Genomic DNA, 19,032 nt, shown 5'->3' with positions numbered 1-19,032 from the left:
TGTCTCTAAAAACTTTTCCCTTGCAGTGATGCCATCCGGGAGAAGATGAAGAAAAACTATTTGTCAAATCCAAGTTACAACTACGAAATTGTAAACAGAGCATCATTGGCCTGTGGGCCTATGGTGAAATGGGCAATTGCACAGGTAAAGTGACTGAATGCAACCTGAATTTGATATTATCACAGTCTGAAGGCTCCGAGTTTGACAATATTCAACTAAATACTGCAGGCTATTTTGCTCAAAAATAATCAGTAGAAGGTTCAGGTGAATGCATGTGGATTCTGTAGTACTGTGCCAAAGAACTAATGGTCAGTTGTGATGCACATTTTGCAATCAGAAGCTTAGGGTTACAGTAAACACTAGCTGATGCTTCCTGTATCTGTGTCATCCTTTAATGGTAGAGTGTAGTGGTAACAAGACAATTCTTTTGAGTTCCCAGCAGACAAATGCTGGAAAATACACTGCAATCCTCTTAATGAAACTTTCACAGTTTCTGTCTTACTTCAGAGCGGGGCACGTTCCCACACAGCTTTTTCAATGACTTTTAGGTAGGTTTTTAGCTTAGCCTATGCCTTTAGAAAACTAGTTTTGGGGAAGGAGCTCCTATGCTGAGTTACCTAAGGGTAGGTTTACTCACCTGCTGGCATTCAATGCAATGGTTTGTTTGTTTGTTTTTAAAGCTGTGCCTGCTATGAATGGCAGTGGTATGTAGAGACAGTTTAGCTTGAGTTCTGCTAATAGGTTCTATTCTGACTGTTCTGTGGCTTGGCTGTGCTAATCTTTTTTTCTAAGAAAGACGGATTAGGTCAGTACTGATATGGAGACCCGAATGAGTATGTATTCAAAACAGTACTGTACACTACTTTAGATCATGTTTATATGATCCAAACCTTTCACATGTCTTGCTATCAGTCTACAGAGGAGTAAAACAATCTTGTAAAAAGAGCAATTATTTTTATGTCTGGACTTGGTTTAAACTGAAGTCTTAGAGAACTGTAGACAATCTAAGTTTATGTTAAGGAGCTATTAATTCTTCTACAGGCTGCAAGTACTTAAGCTTGAAAAGAAGCAGTCAATAGTATATTTCTTAATGCTGTAGTCCTTATTAACACATTTTATTTCAGAAAGTATAAGTCCCTATTTACTGTTTACAGCTGAACTACGCCGATATGTTGAAAAGAGTAGAACCTCTACGCAATGAACTGCAGAAACTGGAGGATGACGCCAAAGACAACCAACAGAAAGCAAATGAAGTGGAACAGATGATACGTGATCTTGAGGCCAGTATTGCCCGTTACAAAGAAGAATATGCAGTACTGATTTCGGAGGCTCAAGCTATTAAGGCAGACTTGGCTGCTGTAGAAGCAAAAGTAAGACTCTCATTATATAATAGTAGCTTTCTATTCTTTCAGTTCTGATAGTCAGAAATGGAACTGTCTTTCAAACTTGCATTTATTGAACAAACCTGGCTCCTTCTACCAGCACATCTGTGCCAACTATTTCATCCTTGGGTCTCATGAAGCTTCTTAAGCTATTGAAACCTTGCTGAAGATAGAAATATCAACTCATGTTGCCAGTTGGCCATCCATCTAGTGCACGTCAGGCTGAAAATAAGTGAGAAGCCCTTGGAAGACAGAAATAGTCATGGATATACTGTAATATCTTAACAGGACTTTACATTTTTAAAACTTCTCAATGTCCTTGATCTAATCATTAACATATTAATATGCAAGTACTTATGCTTTTAAGTTCTTCAAGATAACAGTGGAATACCAACATAATAAATTAATACTGAAGTGAAGAAACACAAATTTAATTCAATTTTGAGCTTTTCAGTTTAAGTTGGGCCTTGACTCAATATAACTCTGCCCAGAGACATAAAATACTGTGACAGTGCATCATCTAAAGAGACTATGTCACCACTCTTTTCTAGGTAAACCGTAGTACAGCTCTTTTGAAGAGTCTCTCTGCTGAACGTGAACGATGGGAGAAGACAAGTGAAACCTTCAAGAACCAGATGTCCACTATTGCAGGAGACTGCTTACTTTCAGGAGCTTTTATTGCTTATGCTGGTTACTTTGATCAGCAGATGCGTCAGAACTTGTTCACTACATGGTCTCACCATTTGCAGCAAGCAAATATCCAGGTAATGATAGAGTCATGACAACGTAATCATAAATCAAATGACTGCAACAGTTTAAAGTTTAAGACTTTTAACTACAGAATGGAGCTTTTGGAAGAAGATATCTTGTAGAGCTGCATTTACTTAAAATGTCTTCACCAGCTAGTTGGAGAATCTTGAGTCAGATACTAATGGATGGTACTTTTCAGTTCCGTACAGACATTGCAAGGACCGAGTACCTTTCCAACGCAGATGAGCGGCTTCGCTGGCAAGCAAGTTCTCTACCTGCAGATGACCTGTGCACTGAGAATGCCATCATGCTCAAGCGATTTAATAGGTATTTCATTCTAAGATACAGAATTCTAAAACAATGTTCTTGCAGGCAGGCTTTTGAACCTATCAAAGAATCATGGTAACTCCTTCAAAGCACTGAGTTTCACTATTGTAAGAGGTTTTAATGTTTGTGAAAGTTACTCAACTATTTGAAAGTAAGTGTCTCATCTCTGCTTGCATTTTTACTGTGCTTAGCTGTTAAAGTAGCTTGGCTTAAACTGAAGCTGTTTTATTGTCCAAATACAAACTGACCTTTGGAAACTCCAAAATGAAGTAAACCATTGAACCTGGCCAACTTATTTCTGCAATATACAAGCCTTCAGAGTTGAGACTAATAATGCTACCTAGCTTCGTAAAACTGCTTAAAGATTGTCTGCAATCAAAACTGAAATGATGGAAGTGTTTATTACTAATTTAGGTATCCGTTGATCATTGATCCCTCTGGACAAGCCACAGAATTTATCATGAATGAATATAAAGACCGTAAGATAACTCGTACTAGTTTCTTGGATGATGCTTTCAGGAAGAACTTGGAAAGTGCATTGAGATTTGGCAACCCGCTTCTGGTTCAGGTTAGTTGCATAATTGTGTAGAAACTGTTTATAAGTCTTAAATTCTATCCTGTGTACTAGAAAAGTTTGGAATTGTTTTGTTAGTAACATGCAAGTGACTTCATTTTCAAACTGTAATTTAATGAGATAACCAATACTGAGTAGTAAGTGAGGTATTAGTCCCAAGAAAACTATAATCAGTGAGATAAGCAGTCAAAAGGAGATGAGTATACTTCCCTTTTCCACCATTTTACGGTCAAACACTTGTTTTTAAATGATCTATCTCTACCTCCCGTCTATAACATGACTTAAAAACAGCATGTCTGTTACTTTGTTCCCATATACCATCTTTTCTTCTATGGAGGACGTCCTAGCTAAAATAGTGGCTAATATCACTAGTTATCCAGAATTAAATCTACTTTGAAAAGCAGGAAGGTGTTTCAGTAATACAAAGTAGTAGTCAGTCCTTCCTACAGTTGCTTTTGTTTTCTGAGATGGATTATTTTAGTTTCTTAGTATAGAGGTGGGAGAACAAATGATTAGCTCACAGATGAGGATCAGTAACTGTGTTGCTTGTGCTGCAAACAGGACCTATTATACGCCAAAATTAACACAACTAGACCATTAACAGTACTGTTAATGATCTGTGTGGTTACAGCCTAAACTCTGTTAGAATCCTGTGTGGTTACAGCCTAAACTCGGTGTTTGTGTAACTGAACTACAAACCTGAAGTGGAAATACCCAAGTGGAAATACCCCCCGAATGTGATCCACATTCCAGAACAACTGCAAATGGACTTTTACTAGCACTTAAGCCTCATTTGGATCAGGATTTTTAGCTTGAGACATTTGCAAGCGAGTACCAGACTAATATGTTCCTGCTTTTAGGATGTGGAGAGCTATGATCCAGTTCTGAATCCTGTTCTGAATCGTGAAGTCCGGAGAACTGGAGGCAGAGTTCTGATTACCCTGGGAGACCAAGATATTGACTTGTCACCATCCTTTGTTATCTTCCTCTCCACCAGAGATCCAACAGTAAGTAAAACTCAGAGCTATCCTGTTTGTAGAAATGTTATGTCAGAGAGCTGAAAAATGTTTATCTTTACTGTGATAGGTTGAATTCCCACCAGATCTCTGCTCTCGTGTTACATTTGTGAACTTCACAGTAACTCGCAGCAGCTTACAGAGCCAGTGTCTGAATGAGGTCCTGAAAGCTGAAAGACCAGATGTTGATGAAAAACGCTCTGATCTCCTCAAGCTTCAAGGTATGTTTCTCAAAATTAAAGTAACTTCATCCTGTTATAAAAGAATACAGTGATTTAGCTTTCATACAACTGTAAAGTATCTTTATAGCTGATGCTCTTGCTTTTTTCAGGGTGTCCAATGGCAAAGCATACGTAATTCATATAATCCATAAAGACTAACAGATCTGTACCATATGTAACCTAGTTTTTGTTCTAATTAAGGTGAATTTCAGCTGCGCTTGCGTCAGTTAGAAAAATCCCTGCTACAGGCACTCAATGAAGTGAAGGGACGTATCCTGGATGATGACACCATCATTACTACTCTTGAGAACCTAAAGAAGGAAGCAGCAGAGGTCACTAGAAAAGTAGAAGAGACTGATATTGTCATGCAAGAAGTAGAGACTGTCTCCCAGCAATACTTGCCCCTTTCTACAGCATGCAGCAGTATATACTTTACTATGGAGTCACTGAAACAGGTAGGATGAGCTCTTCTCCCTACCAGAAGCTTCATGTATTTCCTGTTCAGAGCTTAGTGGGTACTGTCTAATTCCAGCACTGGCTGCAATGTTGCAATTTTGTGAGCATAAGCTATCAAACAGCAGGACTCTTCAGAAAGGAAACTGAACTTCCTTGTCTTTCAGATACATTTCCTGTACCAGTACTCTCTCCAGTTTTTCTTGGACATCTATCACAATGTCTTGTATGAGAACCCAAATCTCAAGGGAATTACAGACCATACTCAGCGTCTCTCAATCATCACAAAGGATCTCTTTCAGGTTCCGTATTTTATTTAGTAAATGTGATTCTTTAATCATTTTTTAAAAGGTTAGTGTTCAAGGCTCCTTATACTACTAACATTACTCTTCTATTGGTAGGTGGCTTTCAATAGAGTGGCACGTGGCATGCTACATCAAGATCATATAACATTTGCTATGTTGCTGGCCCGGATTAAACTGAAAGGCACTATTGGGTAAACATTTGTTTCCTCGCTTCGCTTTAGTTGAAAAAGTGAGGGATGTCTTGAAGTCAACACCTAGCTAAAGTCTTCTGTTCTCTTAACATTAGGGAGCCTACATATGATGCAGAGTTCCAGCACTTCTTGAGAGGAAAGGAGATAGTACTAAATAGTGCATCTCTCCCAAAAATCAATGGTTTGACTGTAGAGCAAACAGAAGCAATGATGAGGCTGAGCTGCCTTCCTGCATTTAAGGACCTCGTTTCAAAGGTTCAAGCTGATGAGGTAAGTGTTGGGTAGGGTTTGTTTTCTGCACTAAACCCTGGTTAGCTTTTTAGGATTTTCTTTTAAGAGCTTTGTGCTACACTGAGGTCATATCTTTGATAAAAGAGCGAGTTGTCCTAAGAATGCATTTGTGTTCTGACTTGCAATACTGTATACACAAAAATGTGTCCATATCTTAAATAGTACACTTAACTTTGGTTTCCCTGTCTAGTTTTTATATAAAAAATTGAATTCTCTTTGCTGCCTCTAATTTTCTCAATAGTCTGAAACTCTTCAGTCTTGGGGAGAAATAATTTATAGCTTAAGCTGGGAGTTGGTAGACGTCTGTAGAATCAGGAGTGCTGGGGGGCAATGCAAAGTTAGAGGACAGCAGTGAAATGATTAGACAATTTAAAGAGCATAATGGACAAAGTATAATTCAAGTTTTAGATGTGGGGTTTGATTTAAAAAAAAAAAAATAGAACTCGGAGAAATCATTGAAGAAAAATGAATCAAGAACTACTAAATGTGATGGTCCAAGTGCAGTCTTACTCAGTCTTATTCAGACCACTTATATCTAGTAGGCTGGGAAAAAATGAAACTGTATTGACTGCTGGACAAGACTGGGGCTAAATTAATCTTTGGCTTCAAATAAATTGATTTGACTAATGGTCTGTTATAAGAATGCTTCTGTTTAACAGTGTTAGCCCTGTCCTACTTCACAAAACTTACTTGTAGATGGAAACTCAAATACTGCATCTGGTACTCAATCTAAGTTGTTAATCTAAAGATGGATGTTAGGACATGGGCATTAAATGGTAAAAATCTTACAAACTTGTGGATTTCATTGATTAAACACTTTAGCTACTTATTTGAATTTTTTAATCAATAAAGAATTTGAAAATGAAAGACTCGTAGAGCTTGGACAGTGCCAAGTTCAACCATATCCTAAGCAGTCTTTCTTTTCTCCTGAAAGCTAGTATGTAGCTGAGCACTTCTGCAGTACATTATACAAAAATGCTAGATTTTAAAGCTGAGATTGAGGACCTCTGTAGTATCAGGAACAGGACCTGGACAGAAGGCCTCAGCTATGTTACACTTGTACAGCATAGAGCCCTTGCAGCAGACTCTTGAAGCTGTTAAACTCCAAGTTTTGCAAAACTCCAATTTCAAAATTTGCATTTTCTTCCGATACAGCAATTCTGCATCTGGCTGGATAGCAGCTCACCAGAGCAGACTGTACCATACCTTTGGACTGAAGAAAAACCTGCAAGTAAGTTGAGTTGCACTATTGTCCACACCATTCCTACAAACTTTAAGTAGACTTAATTAGATTTTAAGGCAATTCTAAAGTTAGACCTTAATGCCTGGGAAAATGACAACCTTGGGATTATGAAAGATCCTCAGTCTGCTGAAAACACTTCTCTAAGCAGCAGCCGCCACACTTAGTTCCTGCTCCTTATCCTGTGTTCTGGTCTTCCATGGAGTATAAAATGTCCTTCCACGATCTCATTAGATCACATAATAGATTGGATTAACCTTAGTCATTGCAAGGGTGCAATTCAGTACTCTGAAAAGCTCCAACTTCGACACAGGTTTTCTGAGGACAAGGTCTACTAGAGTATTTCCTTCTTCAGTTATTATATCTGAGCATGAAGTCTTAATTCTTGTTACATTAGTTGCTAGTGCTAATTTGTTAAGAGTTACAACTTAAGGGTAACTACTGCCCTTCAGCTCTTCCCTTATCAGAAAGGTAACATAAGGAAATGTTTGCCAGCTGTGATTATTCAAGGCTTGTTCCTGTAAGCGATTTTCTAAATTAAGCATTCTAAGCTTGTATTTAGTAGCTACTGTAAAACAGCTTGACAATTAACTTAACCTAGATTTTTTTTATTTTTTTTTATCTATCCTATCTATGCTAGACAAGAGTATAATGTTTCAAAGACTAACAGAAGGCTACATTTTGAATTAGTGAAAAGATATAAAGTGTTCTGTTGTCACTGGAACTTAAAATCACTTAATGGCAATGCAAAATCACTTCTTGGCAATGCTTCCAGACTTTAGATTTTATAAAACTGTAGTATTTCAGTAGAATCCAAAAGCATCCTGTTAATATAGGCCTCTAAAGGGCTTGCAACACAAGAAATTGAACAGATAATTAAAACGTCATGGCAACCAGCTGAAGACAGTAAGCGTCTTTTGACTGTCAAAGTGAAAAAGGAATATGAGCACTCCGTTAATAAGTTGCAGCAGATCTTTCAAAGGGATAATTTTTATCTAAAAATCCAGTCTTCTGAACAAGATGAGGAGCACTGAAAGAAGAATTGAAGAGAGGAAGGTATTGGGTCATTCTCTGACCTGTCCATCTAATGTATCTCCCCTTTTCAGCTCCTATTGGACAGGCTATTCATCGCTTGCTGCTGATCCAGGCCTTCCGTCCAGATCGTTTGTTGGCAATGGCACATGCCTTTGTTTCCACAAATCTTGGAGAGTCTTTCATGTCCATTATGGAGCAGCCTTTAGACCTGACACACATCGTAGATACTGAGGTAAACTGACTTTTTCTGAAAGGCTGAAATCCTGAGATAGGCTTTGCATGAATTCCATAGCAAGTACACCTATTCACCGGAATACTTCTTCCATTTATCTTTCTCTCCATGGTACAAGGAATAGATTATGTTCCTATTTGTTTATGCTACTTTGAGTTTACATTATGTCTTTAGCTGGCAAAAGGAAGAAAGACTGAGCTTGGTGCATTCTCATATTTGTCTAGTGACTGCCTCTTATTCTTTTAAACTTCCTGGACTATAGGTGAAACCTAATACTCCTGTGTTGATGTGTTCTGTACCTGGCTATGATGCCAGTGGTCATGTTGAAGACCTTGCAGCTGAGCAGAACACACAGATTACTTCTATTGCTATTGGTAAGAGAACACCTTATTTCATCAGATAAGCGTAAATGAAATTGGGAGTGGTAAGAGCTTTAGCTACTTTTTGTCTTTTAGGTTCTGCTGAAGGGTTTAACCAAGCAGATAAAGCAATAAACACAGCAGTTAAATCTGGAAGGTAAGTTCTGTCTCTTGTTTAGCTAGACTACTGGCTAGCAGAAAGGTAAAATTTGTAAAATAATCTGTTGGCTAAGCAGATAAAACCACGAGGGAAAAAAAAATGGGACTATCTCCATATTTCAGTTCAGTTCAACAATTTAAGCACAGCTATTCACAGCTTGTATTTGATTTAAATACTTTCAGGAGGAAAGGTAGGTAGCAGCTGCAAAACAGGAGAGTTAGCCCATTTACAGTAGACAGTAACTGATTCTATATGGAAGACAGTTAAAAGAGGGAGGAAACGTGCAGTATTAACATCAGATTCTGTTATTCTGTGTGATAATTATGGTCAGAATCCATAAGCTGTAAATTCAAAAGCACTTGTTCTGTTTCAAAACATCACAGATGGGTAATGCTGAAGAACGTCCACCTGGCTCCTGGTTGGCTGATGCAATTAGAAAAGAAGCTACATTCCCTGCAACCCCATGCTTGCTTCAGACTCTTCCTTACAATGGAGATTAACCCCAAGGTAACATTGATCTGAAATTTGCTCTGGTATTGTAACTGGCTTGCAGAGCCAAGAATGCTACCCAGGGTAGGTGTTCTCATGATTGACTTATCTGGACTGAAGAAAGACTATACGCTTGTCAGGGCAGTTATTAGCCTTGGTTTGAATTTAGTGAAGGCTAAAGGAGTTGGGTTCAAGTTTATTGATCTTTTGTCTTTTAGGTGCCAGTGAATTTGTTACGTGCTGGCCGGATCTTTGTGTTTGAACCTCCTCCTGGTGTGAAGGCAAACATGTTGAGAACTTTCAGTAGCATTCCAGTTTCAAGAATGTGCAAGGTAAGGCTGAGGCTTGTATGGGTGAAGGGAAATATCTGAATGTGTTTGTGAAGGTCTTGGTTTAGAAAGATGATTTGAAAACTCAACTGCTAAGACTCGCATAGTATATTCTGTCCTCAAAGCAGTAAAGTAGTTGTTGTACCTCCTGGTGATAGGATGCATTCAGTTTGATAGTGACCTACTGTTGCAGCTGCCATTTTCTAGCCTTTTAGCAGACTTAATATTAACAATTTACTTGAGTAATAAGTGTATTTTTTTTTCTTCCACTTTGTAGTCTCCAAATGAGCGTGCTCGTTTATATTTTCTTCTTGCTTGGTTCCATGCCATTATCCAAGAGCGTTTGCGCTATGCTCCCTTGGGTTGGTCCAAGAAGTATGAATTTGGAGAATCTGACCTGAGATCTGCCTGTGACACCGTAGATACATGGTTGGATGATACAGCAAAGGCAAGTAGTCTTGTGTACTTAAGGTAATACTTAAATTAGTTACTATCTTCAAAGAGGCAGTCTGTTCTGGAAACATTTAGTAACTTATCTAAGCTGGTTCAAATAATCTGGTGGCAATTTAACTTTAGTTCTTTTTAATTTGACTCCTCTATCAGAGGGGAGGTGAAAAGGATTGTTTCCTGCTAATTAAATTACATTTTACTCATAGGGCCGCCAAAACATTTCACCTGATAAAATCCCCTGGTCTGCACTAAAGACGCTGATGGCACAGTCTATCTATGGAGGTCGCATTGATAATGAATTTGATCAGCGTTTGTTAAACACTTTCTTGGAACGTCTGTTCACTACTTTAAGTTTTGATAGTGAATTCAAACTGGCTTGCAAAGTTGATGGACACAAAGATATTCAGATGCCGGACGGAATCAGGTATCTTTTTCATATCCTCCTAAAACTGTTTTTATAAAACAATAAAAAAAAATCCTACCCACCTAGAACCTAAACTGTATCTCTGTGCTGGAATTTAGCTGTGTAAATATTTATCTCAGGCAAAGAATTACCTTGCCGTTCTAATAGGGTAAACCTTCTAATGAATACCGAAATTCTGACTCACAGGCGTGAAGAATTTGTTCAGTGGGTTGAGATGCTGCCCGATACACAGACACCATCATGGCTGGGCCTGCCAAATAATGCAGAGAAAGTTCTTCTCACCACGCAAGGTAAAACCAGAACTTAACCTGTCTACGTGTTAATCATGTGAGATTTTGTTAAAACTAAAAAACAGATGAGGTATTAAATTCTGCTGAAGAATTGGTGGCTTTCCCCTCCTCCCTCAACGTACTTGGTTTAACCTCTGCCAGCTAAATGCCTTGGCATTCTGAAAACTGACCAGAAGCTCGTGAATTCAAGAACTAGTTAAATTCAGCCTTCTAGATGTCAAGCTCCCATCTTGATGCGGGAAAGTTTTGTCAACTCTGGACCTTCCTGTAGCTAGACAGTTCTGAATCTTGTCTGTATTAGTTCTTGCATGTGGTAGGATGTTTTCAGCTTGATCCCACTGCTTCTCTGGCTAACAGCTCATCTTCTGATTTAGGCATAGATATGATTAGTAAAATGCTGAAAATGCAGATGCTGGAGGATGAGGATGATCTAGCCTATGCAGAAACTGAGAAGAAGGCGAGAACTGATTCCACATCAGATGGTCGTCCAGCCTGGATGAGAACACTGCATACCACAGCTTCTAACTGGCTTCACCTTATCCCACAAACTCTAAATCATTTGAAGCGAACTGTGGAAAACATTAAGGTAAGAACTAAGTTTTGTCTAACATGGGCTTTGTAAGTGCATAAGTTCCAGTGTGTTGGAACAAGTGCCTTGCGATTGCAAGTATCAGTGAAAACTGCTGGGGACCCCTGGGGAAAGGTGGAACCTGTATCGATGCTGATTCTGACTGCTATGGCTACATAATGCCCCAGTGGGTTTCTTGTAATGCTTTTAAAAGTTGATTCTATGACTTCTGGGGGATTCTTTAAAGAAATAAAATGTCACAGGTACCACTATGTAAAGCTTCTCTGCTTGGGAAGCAAAAGAATAACTACTTTGTTTCATTTTTAGCACACTGACAGCTACTTATGATGCTTTATTTACAGCCTGTGCACGCAACTGCTAAAATTGAATGATGGTTACTGGGAGAGGGAGTAGGGCAGCAGCTTCTGCTAACTGGGAACAGAAATTGTAGGGGTTGGGAGAAAGAACTTTGAGATCTAAGCTCTAACTCTGGAATAAGCTCCACAGCTGAATAAATCCCTGACTGGCTAACTGCTTCTTGAGACCTACTTGGGGATAATAGGGGGGAACATTTTGTTGCTACTTAAAGAAAATCTGTAATTGACTGGAATGAGCTGCAGCAGGCAGTCTACATTAACTAAAAGTCTTTTATTTCCTTACCTCCTCAGAAGGAAGGATATTGTGCATTGTTAAACAGTCTCTGTGGTCACTTTCTGCACCACAGGTTGTATTTTCAAGTTTAATGCTTTTAGTCAGTGTCACTGGCCAGCCCATCCAGTTTGGGTAGCTTTTTGTAGCAGGTTAATGTTGTTTTTCAGCAAGAAGCTTGTACTTTTATCTGCAACTTACTTTGAATGTTTTGAAAATCAGGATCCTTTGTTCCGATTCTTTGAGAGAGAGGTGAAAATGGGAGCTAAACTACTTCAGGATGTCCGTCAAGACCTTGCAGATGTGGTTCAAGTATGCGAAGGAAAAAAGAAACAAACCAACTACTTACGTACACTTATAAATGAACTGGTGAAAGGTACAGTAATTCAGGCTAGTGCCTCCCATTGTTCTGTTTGCCTCTTGCACTTGGAAAGTTAAAGGCTCTTATGCTTACCAGCTTAAGCCAGAAAATCAGTTGGCTTTACCATTTGACAAAAGCAACCTTTTTGAGTCAAGCGTAAGAAAAGTCCAAATGGTTTGGTTTAGGATTTCAAGTTGCAGTAGATATTAGGCTCATTTATACTGCTTAAGTCATCAGCTTAATTTCTAAGCTGAAAATTTACCAAATTGGTTTAGTTTTTTTAACTGTGGTGGAATAAAGTTATTCATACCACAAAGCAAATGATATGGCTGATATCAAATCTCCTAGCAAATGTCCAAGTTTTGTAAACTTCTGCTATTTCAAGACCACAGGTAAATGTGAAATTTTCTATGTGTAGAAGGAACGTTACAGACATAGATATCCTATTTCAAGTAACATTAAGATCTGCTGTTGATGAATACCATTCTGAAGTCAGCTTTGAACAAAATGTTTTCTAAAACATTGACTTGACCTCTTTCTAAAGGGCTCGAATTGCAAGTAAACTTGAAGGTCAGTTATAGCAGTATATAGTTGTGTGTAACTGAAGTTGCTGTTGAAGGGTTTTTATAACTGGATGGCATTTTAAATAAATACTAAACCTGGGGCTTTGTAATATTGAAAAGTGCTTTTACTTACTGACAAGCTTTTTGAAACAGAGACTGATATCCTTGTGCAAGACTTAAATGGCTATTGAAAGGAAAAGAAATGGGAAGAGTGTCAAAATAGTGCATAACTCCAGCTTGTATACAAACAAAACTTAACTTTGATTATGTTTTTCTTAGGTATTTTGCCTCGTAGCTGGTCTCATTACACAGTGCCAGCTGGTATGACTGTTATTCAGTGGGTGTCTGACTTCAGTGAACGCATTAAGCAACTGCAGAATATTTCCCAGGCAGCTGCTTCTGGTGGAGCAAAAGAACTAAAGGTACCTTGTGCTGACTTCACCTAGAAGTTATATTTGAATTCGAGTGGGCTTGTATAACTACTTTAAGGAGTCTTCATATCAAGACTTCTAAAAAGGTTCTCTGGTGAAATAGCTTCAAACAGTGTTCTCTGAAATGTGCTTGTCAATATTGTTGAGCCTCTCCTGATCTCAAAATGGTGAGGCTTAGCAGGCTAAGAGTTCATATGGATAGAGGGAAACTTAGTATTTTAGAATGGCAGAAAATATAGCCCTAGAGGGAAAAAGCAGTTTAGCAATTGGGTAGTGTTCCGTTAGCAACAGGAAAATTTTTGTGTAAACTTAGATTTCTGAAGTAATGTTTATGATAAGACTTAATAGCTTAAAAGTTAAATTAATGCTGACTGTATCTAGAATCTGCAGCCATACATACTGAAGCAGCTGGGGTTTTTTTTCTTTCTTGCTTCTTTGAATTAGAACATCCATGTGTGCCTGGGTGGCCTGTTTGTACCAGAGGCTTATATTACTGCTACAAGACAATATGTTGCCCAGGCAAACAGCTGGTCCCTTGAAGAACTCTGTCTTGAGGTCAATGTTACAACTACACAGAATGCAGTACTGGATGCGTGCAGTTTTGGAGTCACAGGTAAACTTGTGGTGAAAAGAGAGGTACTTGCTCTAAAGCACTTTCAGAAGCTCCTGATATTAAAATGGACTGCATCAACTGAGAAAGATTGCCTCTTTGGAAAAGGTCTAACTCTTACAAAGTTGTTTAAAATTCACTTGATACTAGTTAGTAGGGAAGTACTTATAATGCTAACAAAGAAATCTCAAGAGTCAGGTCAGTACAGATTTAAGCAAAATTGGATAGCGTATCTGCAAACTTCTCTGTTTTGGAGTATCAAATACCTTGTCTCCCACTTAGTGAGCTTAGACAGCAGTGAACATGAATGGCTGTAGTTTAAAGCATCATCTTGCAAACTTGGATGGATAACTTTGTTAACTCAATTAATGATATCCAGGGAGACTTGCTTTGCCTGGATCTATGAAAACTCTTAGAAGTAAAGCATATTTCAATTTACAGGCCTAAAGCTTCAGGGAGCTACGTGCAGCAATAACAAGCTGTCACTTTCAAATGCTATTTCAACTGTGCTGCCCATAACACAGCTTCGCTGGATCAAGCAGACAAATGCTGATAAAAAAGCAAATGTGGTGAGTATTGAGATTTATAAAAATAACGTTAAACAAACCTTATACTTAGATTTTCCTGTCGTTTTCCATCTAGGCTTTTTGTTCTGTCTGTTTGCTAACTTCCCTGATGTGTTATGGCTATTTTCTCTTACTTGTTCGGCATCACAAACAAAATTGTTCATTTCTATTGTTCTCAGGGCAAATTGGTGGGTAAGTTCTAGGCTAGCTGCAAACAAACACAGTATTGACTAGGTCTTGCCTTTGTAGTTGGATAAGAAGAGGGAGAGGTAATCAAAAATATTCATGTTACTCAGGACAAAACTTGAATTTGTACATATAAAGAATGCTGTGCTTTAAAATGAACTTTTAGGACCTGGTTTTCATCTGGTAGGCACTTCTCATTTTGGCTGTTGAATTATCTCAGACTAATTCCTACCTCAGAAATACCACCTAGTGGTATAGGTACCTCTTGCTCTTTTCAACTACCTTGCATAACCCTTCTTCTGTATTCATGTTTTTCTCCAGGTTACATTACCAGTTTATCTGAACTTCACACGTGCTGATCTGATTTTCACAGTTGACTTTGAAATAGCTACCAAGGAAGATCCTCGTAGCTTCTATGAACGTGGTGTCGCAGTTCTCTGCACTGAGTAACAAGATTAGTTTTGTAACTCATAATGTTGTAGTAACTGTCAGTCTTTTATGTAGTCTTCTCCAGTACTTTGTATGTGATACAGTTAGGTTGTCAGATGGATTTGTGTAAAGTTGAGTAGCAAGAAAGAGAGGTGTACTGAAAAGCTGATAGACTAAACTTGTTTGAAGGAAAATTGGATGAGATTTTTAGATGGTTCTTGGAATGTGTTATACTTGATGGATCATATTACATAAAATAAAATCTGTAGCAAGACTGTATGACTGTTTCTGGAAATAACTGTTCTTAAGGTGATTTTTCTGGAAAAAAAATACTGTCTCTACAATCTTCTCAGAAAATAACAAGTAATGAATTGATCAACAGTATACTTGAATACCTTTGCACAGCTCAGCAGCTCAGTCAGCTAACTCCAAGTAACAAAAATCTTGTAGCTAAAGCGTAGAAGAAAAATCTTGAAACAGCCTGAAATGACTTGCTGTAAAGTCTGAATTATATTGAATGAACTACTGTAACAGGCTCTGGTTGGAATTTCTTGTCTTAGTTAACAGCCAGATGCTAAAGTGTTAGAAGAATAACACAAAAAAAAGGTTCTTGCTTGAAACAAGCTGCATATACACAACTACTGAGCTGCACTCAGAAGCTAGAGCATCCTAAAGGAGACTCTTATCCTAACAGAGGGATTCCCTTTTCCTAAGCTTTTTTTTAAGGTATAATAAGGCTTCATTTTAAGGTAAGGGATGTCTAGTTAAGCCCAGGAGGATGGCATTAAATGCTTAAACAAAGAGTTGTGAGCATATTTCAGAGACTCAAATACAGCTGATGCCAACTAATGAGAACTGACATTTCCTATCAGTTCTGACCACCCTGTGCAGAACAAAGAGCTCTCTAACAGCATACTCTATCTAACAGTGGCTGATATTAAATGTTTAAGGAAACATGAAGAACACAGGTCTCAGTAGCTCCTTCCTTTCTGTGTTTTCTCTTATGAAGCAGTGACTTTGAACCAACAATTGACACTGCCCTGTGCTGTGAGGAAAAATCTTGCTTCAGCCTGACACCTGCTCGTTTTAGTTGATGCCTTCCAAGTTATTAAAATAGAGAATACTTGCTATCTGCCTTCTCCATACTGTTTGTAACTCCTGTAAGTTAATATCTTTGTAGGTTAAAGTGCCCTGGCTTTTTCATTCCCTATGAGGGAGGGATCCTAAACCAGAATGCCACCATGTAGTCTTTGTCTAGCACACATCATCATCATAGCATGCATCATCCAAGATCAGTTTGGTCCATAACCTAATATCCTTGTTCTGTTTCAGCTTCCATGAGGTGCTTTTCTGCTGGCTGCTACTTAGTTTCTGGAATTAATGTGGTCTCTCTCCAAGCTCACTTCAAATGCATTGCATAGAAATGAAGCAGATGATACCCTCCAGGATTGTACTAATTAGAACTTGGATATATTTAAGCTAATATTTCACATTATAACTGCTATCTTCAGCACATCCAGCTATTAGCAGCTCAGCTAACCTTCAGCTGAAGCTATACTGTCCAGTAACTCCTTTTGTGCATAGCTCAGCATCTGGAGCTGTGATATCAGTTTACAGCTACTATAAATCTTCAGCCAAGGCTTAGAGATGGTGCCTGCCAATTTCATCCATTTATAAATATTAATGATGAGATCCAGACTGTCTCAAATATGCCTTAGGGGTGCTAGAGCTTCCCAAACTATATTCAGCTCCTTGTACATTAGGCCTAAATTACTCAAAGGTGTGTTTTCAGTTCAAACATTAGTCAAGAGTTAGATTCACATACTGAATAAGCAGGACTGAGTAAATGCTGTCCCCCTGTGACTTACCCTTTTACTTATTTCTCTCCTGAATTTTTCCTGTATTTTTTCTGCTAGACTGTTTACTTCAATATATAGAGTAACAAAACTGGTTTAAAATCTCCACTGGATGAGTTCAGGGTTCTCCTTGGCTGCTGTTTCTGAGGGTGAGCAGTTCAGTTTTACTTCATCTTGGATGAGGTGGTAAAAACTTAAAATGGTGCAGCTTCCTTAACAGGAAGCTGAAGGGCTTGGCTGTATTGTAATGCAGTATTTTTAAAGCTTTGTTAATACAAAGCTTAATTATATTGTTAAAATACATGTGTTAATTCTAGGAAGAGCTGTGATTTACTAGTTGCACTACATGTGGACAGTTGCAAGGGTTCTTATGCAATGAACCTCACAGCTGTCTTTCAGGAGTTGAGTTGAAGATTTGTGTTCACCTTACATGATAAGGCTGAATGCAAGCCCCAACTTACTCTTTGCCCTGTGACTATCCCCAGTGGCAAGGGTAGTAACCTTGTGTCTTAGGGCCTAGGCCTCTGAATCTTAGAGCTACCCCTTGGTTCTAACTACTTAGTTTCCAAGTTCATTAAGAACAATCTGCTTCTCAATGTGGCAATAAAGGAGAAGAGTCAAGTTTCTATAATGAAACAAATATACAGATATTAGTATGATACAAGCTAGGAGTTAAGTAGTATTGTAAGTGGCTTGCCACCTTTATTAGTTTAAAAAAAAGTTACGTATCTCTACCAGTCATACAGAGTCCATGGTTGTACAAACCTATTCCAGGCAATCATTTTAATTTTACTTTTGTAAATAGTAGTTCCCCTTCCACATGTAGCAGACTACCTCAGCTGTATGGTAAACTTAATTTATCTCTTATCATACAGGAGGGAGATCAGAGATACTATTTTTGTTGACTAACTGGCCTTCCATCAGTGTGTGCCACTTTCACAGCTCTTAATGGGAACAACTGCCTAAGGAAAGTGAATGCCTTCAGCTAATGCATTGGATTTTACACTATAAATTCTAAACTGGTAGATATACTGAGAATATATACTTTGCAAGAACAGATTTGTTAATAGCAAAAGTGTTTAAGGCGGGGAGGAGAAGAAAGCTAGATTGCCCTAGTTCCAACAATGCAATTCAGTTGTCTGTAGTCAAACCTTTAAGGTCATTCATCATACAGCTACTAGGTGACTGTCAGACAAATGAAGAGCAAATCACTGTGGAGTGAAGCAGGTGAGTGGTAAGCTTCAGAAAATACACAGTAAGAAAGCAAGCTCTAACTACTGAAAATTAATTGCAGCCATTCAGGCATTCTTCCCTCCCTTCCCAACACACCCTTCCAAGTAATACTTGTTGAAATTATACCAAAATAAAATAGGTGCCACCAGGCACTACATACAGGAATCTGGTGCTTCATGAAGGAAGCGTAGGCATCAAAGTAATACTCGGGCACAAAGCTTAGCTATGGCTCTGAGGACACACCTTAGCAGATTTTCCACTTAAAATCACCATTCAAAGCTCACTTAGTTGAGTCCATCTTTGCAGATGAACCTCAAAGCCTGCAGCAAGTGCAGACTTGAGCTAGTTTACTTAAAGCTTGTTCAGGTATTGTCTGCAAAAGAGGAGCTATAACTGGTTCACTTTTTAGAATGGTTTTGCCTGTTCTAGTTTATTCATACCTCAGATTAGGTTGCACGCAATTTCTTTCTTTGTTTTTCACCAGCACCCTCTGAAATAGGAAGCCCTTGTTTTCTTTTAATTAGTGGCTCTTTGCACATCATGGTGTCAGAGTCATCTGCTAGCATGGGCTGTGGAGCATTAGTATCTGGATTTGCAAGCAAATCCGCACAGGCTGAAGGATTAACACTCATCAGTAAGGAACAGTCTGGTGTCAGCCACATGGAGGTAAGTGCTTCTCTGGCTCCAGTCAGTTCAGATGGTTGTAACATGTTTCTTGGAAAATCCTTCTCTTGGCTAGGAGATTCCATGGGTGCTTTGCAGTCACTTACAGTCTGGGCATGAATTTCACTGATTTCTGTTTCTGGGCAGTGCCAGTTTGAAGGTTTAGAGAAAAGCACTCTATCTTCTGAAGAATCAGCATCCTCCAAAGTAGCTGCTTTTGGAGTACTGTTCACCCATGGTGTGACTTTTGTACTATTTGAAGAATTCAAGCTGCAGTCAGAGTGAATGGATGCATCTTCTGAATCACCATCATAAGGATCTAAAAACTAAAATAAAGGTCTCTCTAAATAGTGTGGATGCTTATGTGTCTGAAGAAAAATACAAGAGATGATAACATACA

At 38.5% G+C, this 19,032-nt stretch overlaps 2 protein-coding genes across 9 annotated transcripts in view; one reads left to right on the top strand and one right to left on the bottom strand.

The window, feature by feature from the left end:
• The window catches only part of DYNC1H1 (dynein cytoplasmic 1 heavy chain 1), a 45,725-nt gene extending 30,566 nt beyond the window's left edge, over window positions 1-15,159 (top strand). The window contains exons 53-78 of one of the 2 annotated variants that reach the window (XM_026079726.1): window positions 27-144; window positions 1,155-1,370; window positions 1,934-2,146; window positions 2,332-2,459; window positions 2,874-3,027; window positions 3,894-4,040; window positions 4,120-4,270; window positions 4,472-4,725; window positions 4,891-5,025; window positions 5,125-5,219; window positions 5,315-5,489; window positions 6,666-6,741; window positions 7,857-8,017; window positions 8,280-8,391; window positions 8,473-8,533; window positions 8,920-9,043; window positions 9,244-9,357; window positions 9,632-9,802; window positions 10,011-10,228; window positions 10,415-10,518; window positions 10,893-11,104; window positions 11,957-12,110; window positions 12,938-13,080; window positions 13,534-13,702; window positions 14,141-14,268; window positions 14,773-15,159. In XM_026079726.1, coding sequence (XP_025935511.1) covers window positions 27-144; window positions 1,155-1,370; window positions 1,934-2,146; window positions 2,332-2,459; window positions 2,874-3,027; window positions 3,894-4,040; window positions 4,120-4,270; window positions 4,472-4,725; window positions 4,891-5,025; window positions 5,125-5,219; window positions 5,315-5,489; window positions 6,666-6,741; window positions 7,857-8,017; window positions 8,280-8,391; window positions 8,473-8,533; window positions 8,920-9,043; window positions 9,244-9,357; window positions 9,632-9,802; window positions 10,011-10,228; window positions 10,415-10,518; window positions 10,893-11,104; window positions 11,957-12,110; window positions 12,938-13,080; window positions 13,534-13,702; window positions 14,141-14,268; window positions 14,773-14,901 — 3,862 coding nt within the window. In that variant the 3' untranslated portion in view covers window positions 14,902-15,159. Of the gene's footprint in view, window positions 1-26; window positions 145-1,154; window positions 1,371-1,933; window positions 2,147-2,331; window positions 2,460-2,873; window positions 3,028-3,893; window positions 4,041-4,119; window positions 4,271-4,471; window positions 4,726-4,890; window positions 5,026-5,124; window positions 5,220-5,314; window positions 5,490-6,665; window positions 6,742-7,856; window positions 8,018-8,279; window positions 8,392-8,472; window positions 8,534-8,919; window positions 9,044-9,243; window positions 9,358-9,631; window positions 9,803-10,010; window positions 10,229-10,414; window positions 10,519-10,892; window positions 11,105-11,956; window positions 12,111-12,937; window positions 13,081-13,533; window positions 13,703-14,140; window positions 14,269-14,772 lie in introns of those variants that run through there. The other variant, XM_026079727.1, reaches the window with a different exon arrangement.
• The window catches only part of LOC112972750, a 28,437-nt gene continuing 13,632 nt past the window's right edge, over window positions 4,228-19,032 (bottom strand). For 6 of the 7 annotated variants that reach the window (XM_026079730.1, XM_026079731.1, XM_026079732.1 and 3 more), the window contains one exon: window positions 17,414-18,958. In XM_026079730.1, the coding sequence (XP_025935515.1) occupies window positions 18,416-18,958 (543 nt within the window). In that variant the 3' untranslated portion in view covers window positions 17,414-18,415. Of the gene's footprint in view, window positions 4,302-17,413; window positions 18,959-19,032 lie in introns of those variants that run through there. The other variant, XM_026079733.1, reaches the window with a different exon arrangement.

Source organism: Apteryx rowi, unplaced genomic scaffold (assembly GCF_003343035.1).
Source record: "Apteryx rowi isolate R43461 unplaced genomic scaffold, aptRow1 scaffold_5, whole genome shotgun sequence".
NCBI lineage: Eukaryota > Metazoa > Chordata > Aves > Apterygiformes > Apterygidae > Apteryx > Apteryx rowi.
Note: the sequence above shows the minus strand (reverse complement) of the source record. Positions and strands in the feature narration are given on the sequence as shown.